Here is a 12,541-nt window from a genome sequence, read left to right as displayed (position 1 = left end):
CAAAAAAAACAAAAACCCCAACACCTGAAATGCTGACGCGTGGATGTATATTGGTCCCGGTTGATGCCACCAACCGGGACCAAAGGGCCTCCTGCCTGGGCTCGCCGCATCGGCCACGTGGAGGCCCATCTGTCCCGGTTCGTGTAAGAACCGGGACTAAAGGTCAAGGGCATTAGTAACGACCTATTAGTCCCGGTTCCAGAACCGGGACTAAAGGCCCTTACGAACCGGGACGAAAAGCCCTTTTTCTACTAGTGGTCCTCTTCTTTTTCACTGTCTTCCATCATAACCCCTATTTCTCGGTGCTTGGTCCAAACATTATAGTGTGGCATGAAACCCTTATAAAGCAGGTGGGTGTGAAGGGTTTTCGAGTCAGAGTAAGACTTTGTATTCCCACATATAGGGCATGGACAACACATAAAACCATTCTGCTTGTTTGCCTCAGCCACTTCAAGAAAATTATGCATGCCCTTAATGTACTTGGAGGTGTGTCTGTCACCGTACATCCATTGCCGGTTCATCTGCGTGCATTATATATAACTAAGTGTGTCAAAAACTATTACAGAACATCATGAATAGATAATTAAGTGACCAAATTAATAGAAGTTCATCATCACATTAAAACCAAAGTACATACATAGTTCTCATTGAACAACATATAACTCTCCAAAGTATCTAATTAAAACATACATTGAAACTATGTAAAATATTTTAATGCAAAAACAAATGTGATCATAATCGCAACCAAGGTAACAATTGATCCAACGGCATAATGATACCAAGCCTCGGTATGAATGGCATATTTTCTAATCTTTCTAATCTTAAAGCGCATTGCATTCATCTTGATCTTGTGATCATCGACGACATCCGCAACATGCAACTCCAATATCATCTTCTCCTCCTCAATTTTTTTTTGTTTTTTCCTTCAAGTAATTGTTTACTTCTTCAACTAAATTTAACCTCTCGACAATAGGGTCGGTTGGAATTTTCGGTTCACATACCTCCTAGATAAATAAAATCTATGTCACGTTGGTCGGCATAATTGTCATAAACAATAAATGAACCAAATAGTTATAAAATATAATATATACCACATCCGAATCATAGACAGGACGAGGGCCGACGGGGGCGGATACCAAAACCATCGCACTATATAATAAGACACAATAATAAAAGTAAGAAAATTATACAAGTATCTATCTAAACATACAAGTAAGATTTTTTTTCCTTTCAAAAAGAAGATAAGAACAAGAGGCTCACCACGGTGGTGCCGGCGATGAGATTGGCGCGGGCGATCGACGGCGGTGAAAATGGGAACGGGACGGGACGGACCGCTAAACCTAGACAAATATTGAGGAAAATGAAGCTTGGAGGTCGAGCTTGGAGATGAGAAAGCTTAGGTAGTGTGGCTCGGGCATTCCATCGAACACCTCATGTGCATAGGAGGTGAGCTAGAGCACCACAAAGCCCTTCCCTCGCCGGTCAGAAAAAACAGAGCAGTGTGGAGTGCTCTGCTCGCCGGCGAGTGGGTATATATATGCATCACATTGGTCCCGGTTAGTGGCTGGAACCGGGACTAAAGGACACCCTTTGGTCCCAGTTCATTCCACCAACCGGGACCAATGGTGGTGGGCCAGGAGCGAGGCCCATTGATCCTGGTTTGTCCCACCAACCGGGACCAAAAGGGCCAGACAAACCGGGACCAATGCCCCATGGGTCTCGGTTCTGGACTGAACCGGAACTAATGAGCTGACCCGGCCTGAACCAAAGCCCTGTTTTCTACTAGTGTTAGTAACTGCCCACCATTAACTAATCAACTGATAGTGGTTATTCCGCCCTACAAGCTACAATTGCCTAACGGATGGAGTATGTTGTATTACAGGTTGTACGCATGAGGAAATCAGGCGTCCAGGACTTTGTATCATTTATTTGAAAATAAATGAAAATACGCAGCAGAGTCCGGCTGTTTCCCTCGAAAAAGAGAGGAAAACATGCGTCAATTAACTATAGATTCACTGCCTAAAGATTTCTAATTTTATGTTCTTTACTATCTCGGATGTACTAAACTCGCTATCCATAGAATATCTACACAATGTTTTGGATGCACCCTTCCCATCGCCAGAATTAAGATGATTTCTACCGAGATGAACGTGAGAGCCGTAGGGTGTAGGCTATGCAGCAAATCTTAGCTATCTAAATGCCATAATCATCACCTGACGGACTAGAATCTGAAACGCGGAGCCAGTGACTCTAGCGAGTTCCCCAAGGTACAAGCAAAGCAACAAGTACCTTCACGAGTGAGCGTTGGCGGAGTTCCTTGGCCTGGTTGATTGCTTGACTGAGCCACTGCTGGCGGCGAGCAACAGATCGTTGTGCACAAGGTTCGCTTCTAGGAGATGCCAAGACGGGCAGAGTGACGCATTCCCTTCAGCCTGACGCCCTGACTTAAATTGATTAATCATGTACGCCTCTTTGCTCTCTTATTACCAAAGATCACATGAACTGGCAGCAGCGGCAGCAGTTCAGAATGCAACATTTTTCCTCTTTATTGAGAGAGAGTTTAGACACTTCTGTTGTGCTTTATTTCAATTTTTTGGTCAATTTTTGTTTAAAATTCAAATTTTGTTTTTGTTATTTCATCCGAGATTTTGCCAAAAAAATTGAAAGAGCCGAATTGCCGCCATCTTGTTCTGAGGCGGAAAGAAACACAAACCGAAATTCAAATAAAGCATGATTAATCATATGTCCGTCCTTCGGCGCGAGGCGGAGGACGAAGCCGGCATGCGGGCAGAAGATGTTCAAGAAATCCATGTCCGTCCTGGTCAAGATGCAAACGGCGATGAGGTACAGCCACCAGCAGCACCACTTCCAGCAAGCGTCGGCGGAGGCCGAGCTTTCGTCGGTGAACCAGCTGCAGCACATGATCTCCGAACGCAATCGCCGGGAGAAGGACGTGGATTTTTAGAGCACTTGCACCCAGGCCCTGCTATCTAACTCTTCAACATCGCTTTAAGATCCGTGCGACACAACTAAATTTCTATATGAAATTTTCTCTTTTTTCCTTCTCCCACATAGAACATATCTTGAAGTTCAAACCTATGCAGGATGACAAAGCTTTCTAACTAGAATCTAAGATAAATCTTTCAGAATTTTCTGTCCGACATAAATACTAAAAATATGTTTTTTTAATCAAATAAAACGTATTTTGTATATTTATGTTTGACAAAAAAATCTGAATGATTTATCCTAGATTCTACTCAGAAAGCTTTGCCATGCTGCATAGATTTGAACTTCAAGATATATTCAATGTGGGAGAAACAAAAAAAGAAATGTATTTGTACAAATTTTAAAGCAAAAAATGTATGGCTAAATAGAGAGGGCCTGGGTGCATGTGCTCTAATATATATTCTCGGCCGGGAGAAGCTCAACGACAGCTTCCTGGCTCTCAAGACCATCCTTCCTCCCGGCTCCAAGGTACATGCAAAACTGTAATTTAAATGCATGCATATTAATTTCTCCGAAAGCAGTAGCATGTTCTTTGACTAGCTAGCTAATAATCATTTGCCTCTTGCTTTACAGAAAGACAAGACGTCTATACTGATCACCGCGAGGGAGTACGTGAACTCCCTCAAGTCCAAGGTATGCGACCTCGAGGAGAAGAACAAGGCGCTCCAGGCGCAGCTGGCCGAGTGCGCCCGCGGCGCCGGGGTCGCAGAAGACGACGCCGAGAAGGTCGAAATCCAAATAACCAGAGCGGCGGCGGATCGGGAAGATGGGACGACTACGAGTGAGGTTTGCACCGTGAAGATAGCGGCGAGGCCGGCGCATGGCAACACGATGGACGTGGTGCTCAGGACACTGCAGTGCCTCAATGATCAGATGGGGAAAGACGACGTCAGCCTGGTGGCAATGAGCACCAACGACGGCGACGGCCTCACCGGAGCATTCCTGGCGATGCAGCTCAAAGTAATACACTTTTCTTATTCTTTTCTTTACAGTATATTTTGATAGGAACCTCCATTTTTCCAAATGAAATAAAATTGTTTACATAATCAACCAACTAAACCGAGCATGATGTAAATTGTACTAGCTAGCAAGTAGTACAATCCAGTAATCTGATCACGTGTTGGCTTCATTTCAACCAGTTGGGCAATGGACGTGTCACACACAATCCGGCCGAAACCCTAAGCGTGCGTGCACACGTGAACATAGTAAGCTAGGCTAACCTTTGGTAGGTAGTAAGTGTGTGTACCAGGTTACCTCAGATTTGTCATATGGAATCTCTCGGTTGACCAGAATGACCAACGTAGCGCACCAGCAAGCTAGATCTTTACTACAATGATGATGATGAAAAGTAGTAACGCATATGGCGTCACACTCTTTTAAATTCTGCATAGACTGGATATTTTAACTGATATCTTGATGCGGTCGTTGCAGTCAGCGTCCGGCGCCAAGTGGGAGGAGGAGGTGGTCAGGGAAGCCGTGGGGAAGGCCGTCGCGGCCCGCACGGGCGCCGACCGCCGTGGCGACGCCGCCGGCCGGTCTGGGCACGCTGAATGATTAAGCTGCTGCTCCGTCCAACGGTCGGCTCGTCGTGCTCGTCAGGAGACCGCCATTAGCTTGCCACCCACCGCCGACTGATGCATGCAGTGCCGTCAGAAAAGGGTAGACTTATTTAGTTGCGTTACTGTCGCTGACTGGAAGCCTGAAACAATGGCCAAGCATGATGCATGGACAATTCTACGTTCGGGGTCGAGGTGACAAGACAACCTGACAGGACGAATAACGCAGGACTAAATGGAAGATCGCCGTCATGTTGACCGTGCAATCGATCCAACCGTGGAAAAACATATGCACAGTGATTAATTAGTAGTGGACTCATCAGCATGAGCTTATATACATGTATAGGCGCTTTAATTTTGTTAGGGAGGACTGTTATTACATGTGACTGCTTATACTTGACTTACCGAATATGGTGCATTATTCTTAGTTCGCCCAATGATTCTTACTTTCTTTAGTCACTCCATCACAATATCATTCATCCCCTCCCACACCAGCTGCCACTCCGGCGGCGGTGACCACCTCCTCGTCAGCTGCCACTCCAACCCTCTATGCTCCCCATAGCGTACATGAGCTCCTCCTGTGCTCCACTGGCGTCGCACCTTAAGTCCACCATCGTGGTCCCTCGCCGATGGCGCACACCCAACCACTGGTGGCACGTCCTCCCCCCAGATGGTGGCGTTGTGATAACCAATAAGTGTAGAGGATAACAATAACCTTTGATGTGATGTATCACAAACCAAATTTATTTATTCGACACAATGTGAGCCAAAAAAAAACACTTATAAGCTTTAGTGGTTGCATTGTCAATTCAACCACGTCTGGAAACAAAGTGCTTGCTTGAGAGAGTTTATTAGTAGTAAATGTGATGAAGTGTTGGTTGTTTAGAGTAACAAAAGTAGCAATACACAACAGTTCCCAAGAACAAAGTATTTGAAAGAGAAAAACATTTATCATATGTATATATTTGGATGGATAATGGCACGTTGCACGTAGTAGTGGCGCCAGGATTGGGCTAGGTCCCATGCAGCCTTTGAGCACTGTAGCTATAGTTAACAAAAGGATTGGGCCTCAAGCCCTAGGCCACCGCCCGGGCTGCCTAGGGCCTAGTGGGTAGAATTAAATATATAGTAGAAGTAACATAGGATCATGAGAATATATCACTTATTCAACATTTTATATAAACATGCATTTCATGTATGGTTGTATGCGCTTGCGATAAGAACGTGCACAACATATTTTATCATACCCACTACCACAATGAACGTCTATGCCGACGGCCTAGCACAGATTCCTGTCGGTGTATCCCTATGCCAACGGCAACCATCGGCATATGACCGTCGGCATACCCGTGATGTCATCAACATAGAAAATCCGTCGGGATAGGTGCATAGATACCTATCCCGACGGCTTCTGTACGGCTATGTCGACGGCCCTGGCCATCGGCAATGTTCCATGCCAACGGTGGCTGACGGCGCCGTCGTCAAGTGCCGACAACCAGTGGGCGCCATGTGGCGAAGCTATGCCGACGTATTTGCATTGTTTATGCACAAAGATTTAGTCCATGATCAAAATATAAATATCGCTTGAGAGTGATCAAAATGAGTAACATAAGTTTAGCAACTATGTTCTCTCATGATGGGATCTTAATAAACCAGCAAGTAAATAATATGGAAGCTTGAAGCACTAACATGGTCAGAATGAACATAATACAATATGGTAACATGATATATTGCAAGTATATTGTCTATGAAGCAATACATAATTGCAAGACATCCAAAAAGTCTAAGTGACGACTAGATATTATAATTCGGAGCAGAGAGTGCCACAATCATACAAGACTGCTTCCATGCCCTCAAGAGTCACCTCCCTCCCGGCTCTAAGATAAACATACATTATAATGCATGCATATTTCTTTGAGAGGAATAGTACTTGTTGTTTCAATAAGACGATAACTAATGATTGATGCTTGATTTGCCTTGCCTTGCAGAAAAACAGGACATCGATACTGATCAATGTGAGGGAGTATGTGAACTCTTTCAAGTCCAAGGTTTGTGACCTCAAGGAGAAGAACTAGCTAGACATTCCAAGCCCAAGTAGCCTGGTGTGCCGGTGGCTCTTTGGTCGAAGACGATGCTTAGAGGGTCGAGGTCCAAATAGTTAAAGCCGTCACAATAATTGATGATAAGGAAGATAAAATGATGGCATGTGAGATTTGGATGGTGAAGATAGCGGTGATGCTGGCCCATGATAATACGGTAGGTGTGGTTCTCAGGATGCTACAATGCCTCAAGGATCAAATGGGGGAAGCCGACGCCAACCTGATGATGATGAGCACTAGCGACGGCAGGGGGGGCTTTTTGGGCATGTTTGACATTGCAGCTCAAAGTAATATGCTTTTCTTAGCCTATGCTTATGTAATGGGGACATTGGTTGATTTTTTTGATCTAGAAATCATAGAAAATTTTCTATGTTATTTTTCGTTAAGTATATAAAAATTTATAAACAAATCAAATACAAAAAAGGAAAAAGAAAACAAAAATCAACTATCCCACTCTAGTTTTTTCTAACATAAGGAACATATAATATGAAGAGATTAGGCCAAATTACCTCAAGGATTCAATCCACTCTTTCGGGCAATCAATATTTTTTGCCTTGGTCCTATGCTTGACGAGTATGAGATATTAATTTAATCTATACTTTCAAGAGTCATTTCTGAAAATCTTCTCCTGGCTTAGTATTTGAGTAGCAAAATGTTAATGCATGCCACAAAAAGTTACTCCCTCCCTCCAGGTTTACAGGGCTCAATTCAAAATTCTCACCAACCAAGATACATGATAAGAGATGGAATAAATTTTGTAGGTTGCAAAAATACTCAATTAATAAGCTTGTTTTCCTCAAAAAAGTGTGTTTACTAATTGACTAAGAAGTTTTACATGCTCTGGTGAGTTTTCTTTTAATCTTTGAATGTAGCGATTTAATGCACCTCAAAATCTGAACATGTGATGGGAAGCAATAAAACTAAGACTTATAAAACGAAAAAACATTTTTTTAGATAAGCCAAAAAACCAAAAGGGAGAGAGTACATATAGTTTTAATGATATTATTCTTGATACGTATACTTTATATTTTATTAGTTAAAATCATGGTCAAATTATGACCCAAAATACACGGGACTGGTAAACCGTCAAATATGAATACAACAATATAATTTTTTGTCGCATGCATTAATATTTTGCTACTCAAATATGTGGTCCAACTTTGACACAAAATATATAGTGGGGATTAAAAACCCAGACGAAGGTATTTATTTCAACATGTAAGCATCTCACCTCACCATACAATTATGAATGGGATAAGAGTCACCTCAACATGCATTCATGCAGCATAAATTCATGCATGGGGGATTCACCACAACATTCAACTATGCATGAAAAATATTTCCATTCAATTATGTTACTTATTTTTAATACATATTGTTACAACTATATATAATCAAATATAATAAGCCAAATATATTTTTAATTTTTTTAAAGATCCAGCATCGCTGGCATTTCATTGATAATAGCAGGAAGCAGTGGAAAACAACAAGCTGGTGAAGGTCCTAGGACCAGATCCGAAGATCAAAGAAAGAGAAAAGAAAAGAAAAGAAACAACAGCCCTAATAGCTGCAGCACAACACTCCATACAAACCATACTAGGCTGCGCAGCTCCAACTCCGACGAAGAAACTACTAAGGAAACAGGCAGGGGTGGCGTCACGGAAGATCACCGAATGAGCCATCTGTCACGCGTCATCGTATACCACCGGCCCCCCACCGCGGCTTCGACTTCACAACAACAGGCGGTCGAGGTACACTCACGGACACGCCGGAGAAGAAGAGCCGACTACCACGACCAAGGCCACGCCTCCGACATTGCTCACCGCCGTCATCGTTGCCACAGAAGCCACCGTGCACGTCCAGCCGCAGGAAGCACTAATGGGATCAAAGTCTTCAAGACGGTGCCCTAAAGAGGGGAACGACGTTGAAGACGACGCCACCGCCCGACCCTACAGCAGGATCTAGGCTTTCACCCGAAGAACTTGATCCGGGAGTAGAGGCTGTGAAGATTCCCGACGACGCCTCCAAGGAGGATAGCGACGCCCACGAGCGCCGTCGTCGCCGGCCGGCTAGCACCGGCCAGGCTACTCGCCCGGGGCAGCCACTCCCACGTAGCCGGCCGAGGCCAACCCGTACCTCCACTGGACCGTGCACCCCCCACACAGCGAGCGCGCCAACGCTGTGCAGGGCCACCAGCAAGCCTCCTCGTCGACGGGCCTGCAGGAAACCAGATCTGGTCCTGCACCCTGCGTCCAAACCACGGGCGAAGCCTTCCTGCTCCAGCAATCGCCAACGGGCACCGCCAGCCGCCGGTAGAATCCCCGCCCGGGCCGCCAGCCCACTGCAGACCTGCCAGATCCAGGTCCCCTGTCAAACACCACACGCAGACGCCCAGCCGAGCAGCCACGCCGCGCACACCACGGCGACCACCGTCGCCCAGCCGAGCCGCTGCGGTCACCACGCGCGCCCGCACCCGCGCCTGCGAACCGGCCGCGACCACCACGCGCCACGCCACGCAAGATCCCCGCGCTCGCGAGCCGGCCGCGGCCAGCCCGCACCGCCCCTCACCAGATCCGCGCGCCCCGAGGCCCTGCGCGTCTCCGTGCGCGTCCACGGCGGCCAGAAGCGCCGCCCCGAGCGTGCGCCGCCGCTCGAGCTCCCCCCGATGCCACCGGCCCGCGCTAGCCAGCCCCGGGCGGAGGAGGAAGAGGGCCCGCCGCCGCCGAGCCGCGCGGGCTTCGCCCGGCGACCTCCGCCGGCGGCGGCGAGGGGAGGAGGGAAGGGTGGGTGGGGTGCTGGCGGCGGCTAGGGTTTGCTCCCGAGCCGCTCACGGGAGCGACACGGGAGCCGTTGTTTGAAAGTAGTTGTGTGTCTGTCTTCTAATTTAAAATTTGGCTCTCATGTTATCGACCATTTCCCATAGTAACGCGTGGGGTATTTTTCAGTGTTAGTAGTAAGCTAAGCCAGGAGAAGTTAGGTTTGAGGATAAGTTAGGTTTGTGTGTACCAGGTTACCTGAAATTGTCAATAGGAATCTTTCAGGATGACCAACGGAACGCACCGATTACGTTGATCTTGATAAGATTTCTGCAAGAAAAGTAAAAGAAAAACATGATGTCACGGCGATTGGAATTCTGCAGACTAGACAATGAGTTGTACTAACGAGTTAACCGCCTGATGTGATGTTGACCGGCGCAAAGTGGGAGGAGGAGGCGGTCCGGGAAGCCGTGGCGAAGGCCGTCGCCAAGCGCCATTCGCACGACCGGCGTCGAAGCCGTCCAGTCTCGGCCGGGCTCTGGCACGCTCTGCTCCGCCTCCGCGGATCGGGTCGTCAGGAGACCGCCGCTAGCTTAGCCACTCACCCACTCACTCTCGTACGCCGCAGTGCGGTCAGAATACTACTAATTACGGTAGTGTTGCTAACTGGAAGTGTTAAAACATGGTGATGCGTGATGCATGGACAATTCTACTGCCACATACGTACGTACTTACATACAGCCGGGTCGAGGTGATAAGACAGACAGCCTCACAGGACGAGGAACGACCGACGAATAACGGAAGGGTGAATGGAAGATCGCGGCCCTCATGTTGAACGTACAATCGATCAAACCGTGGAATCGTATGTACTCATCAGCTTATAATATGATTTTGTTAGGGCGGAGTGTAAGTAAAAGCAGCCTATATTGACTTGCTACTACCAAATATACGGGTTATAATTACGAATAATCGTTGCATGCAGCGCACCCTAGATACGTAATGATGCCAGCAACCAATGCAAGACACATACTGCCACCAGGTGCAAGTAGTTTGGCGCAGACGGAGAATTTATGTTCAGCCAAACTTTTCTAAACTGGAGAAATACATAGTAAGATAAGAGTTGTTTCCCCACGTTCTCATCATTAAACTTAAGCAAAAACATCTTACCATCCACGTCAAGGTTTTTAGTGGAGCACGCAATACTAGACTGGTGTTGTTAATTTTTATGTAATTTGATTGCTTTGCTTCTACGACAAAATGTAATCTAGCATTTGTTGTCTTAAGCAAATGTTCATGGTACTACAGAACAAGCAGAGGAGCATATCTATTTATTTTTCTTCAAGAATGTTTTGATCTATTCATCATTAATCATCAGAGTACAATAAATACCAGAAATAATAAATATTATATACAAATCCGAAGACCACCTAGTGATGACTAACTTAAGTAATTTAGGGTACATCTGATGTGGTCGATCCTTGCAATCGAAGGCCGTTGCAGCCCGCTCGAGCGCGGACCACTGTGGCGAGGCCAAATTCGTTGTTTTGACCATTTTTCATTAGTTTAGCACGATCTGATCCTATATGTAAAAGTTTTTTGGATCTGACCCTTTTCCTACCGCCATCTTTTTCCTACTGCAATTGTCTTTGGCGGTAGGGTAACTCAACGTACCGCCAAGGTCTTTGGTGGTAGGACTTACCTGCACCGCCAAAGACTATGGTGACGGTGTAAGTAAGTCCTACCACCAAAGTCCATGGCGGTAGGATGTGTTATCCTACCGTCAAAGACAATAACGATAAAAAAAAGGATCAAATCCGAAATCCTTTTGCGTGTAGGGTTAAATCGTGCTTAAGTTAAAGAAAATGATCAAAACAGTGAATTTGGCCCCGTGGCGACCCTGCCGGCCGGCCTCGGCACTCTGAATGATTAAGTTGCTGCGCCATATATCCGAACGTACGCGGTGCCTTCAGAACATCAAGTAGAAAAGTATAACTAATTCATTTACGTCAGTCATGTTGCTGACCGGAAGCGTGAGAAAGCAGGGCATGGACAATTCTACTGTTCGGGGTAGAGGCGACAAGGCAACCAGCTAGCTGGCAGGGCGAGGAGAGCGACCGACGAATAACGGAGGACTAAATCTAAGATAGCATTCGTGTTGACCGTGGAGAAACATTCAAACAGTGACTGATTATCAGTGACTCATCCATCAGCTTGAGCTTATATATATGTAGGCGCTTTGTTTTTTTAGGGAGGACTCGAGTACATGCATGTACTTATTTTGACTTCCAAATATGGTGCATTACTCTTACTTCGCCCAATGATTCAGCTTTTACTATTTTTTTACTAATTGCTTTGACAGCAGTGTCAGAGATAGTTACATAGTCATATCTTGTGCGTCTACCATGTTGAGAAGATAGACCTAAAAATGTGACTAAAGAACATTTTCATTATAAGAATTTGAAACCAAACAAACCGATGCCAAGCTCATGTCACACAATATAGTTCAAGAGGGCAGCATTACTATGGTGGTTTGATCGAAGAGCCAAGGTCTACTTGAGCTTCGAATTTCACAAAAATGAAAACACAATTTTGATTTTTTTTTATAAAGACAACTTTGAAGTTCCTGAAAAACTACTGTAAAAAGAAAAACAATGGCGCATAGATGGTTATCAAGATGGGCTCTGCATAGTGTAAAATGTGTAATCATCATGTGCATCCCATGGGTGACACTAGCCCATCACACCATCCACGTTGGATTCAGCCTTTCCATCTGATGGTCATCCGGTGTTTGAGTGTTAGCAACCGATTAACACTGTAAATCATTGACTAATACCGTACTTCTTGGTTCCAGATTGTATGACTATAACATTCAAATGATGTCAGCAACCAAGGCACGCTGGCACGAGGTGCAAATAGTTTTAGTGTAGACATAATCTATGTTCAGCTGAACTTTTTCTATATATTTACGATAAAGGGTTTCCCCGGATTTATGTTATAAAGCATCCAACCGATACAACCAACTCGCTGGGGATGCAGCACAACTAAGCCCAAAAGGAAAAACAAGAGAAAGAAAAGAGAAACAAATGCCGACACCGGCAGATCAACTAAGTGACGAAGACTGGCA

At 45.5% G+C, this 12,541-nt stretch overlaps 1 protein-coding gene across 1 annotated transcript; it reads left to right on the top strand.

The window, feature by feature from the left end:
- Positions 1-2,746: 2,746 nt before the first annotated feature.
- LOC119279374 (putative transcription factor bHLH041) lies at positions 2,747-4,560 on the top strand (the record flags this gene model as incomplete). Its single annotated transcript, XM_037560623.1, has 4 exons — positions 2,747-2,953; positions 3,424-3,474; positions 3,580-3,966; positions 4,438-4,560. Coding segments are annotated over 4 exons (768 nt in total), but the record flags the coding sequence as incomplete, so codon positions are not given.
- Between the last annotated feature and the right edge of the window lie 7,981 nt (positions 4,561-12,541).

Source organism: Triticum dicoccoides, chromosome 3B, assembly GCF_002162155.2.
Source record: "Triticum dicoccoides isolate Atlit2015 ecotype Zavitan chromosome 3B, WEW_v2.0, whole genome shotgun sequence".
NCBI classification, from domain to species: domain Eukaryota; kingdom Viridiplantae; phylum Streptophyta; class Magnoliopsida; order Poales; family Poaceae; genus Triticum; species Triticum dicoccoides.
This window is presented reverse-complemented; position numbering and strand designations above follow the sequence as displayed.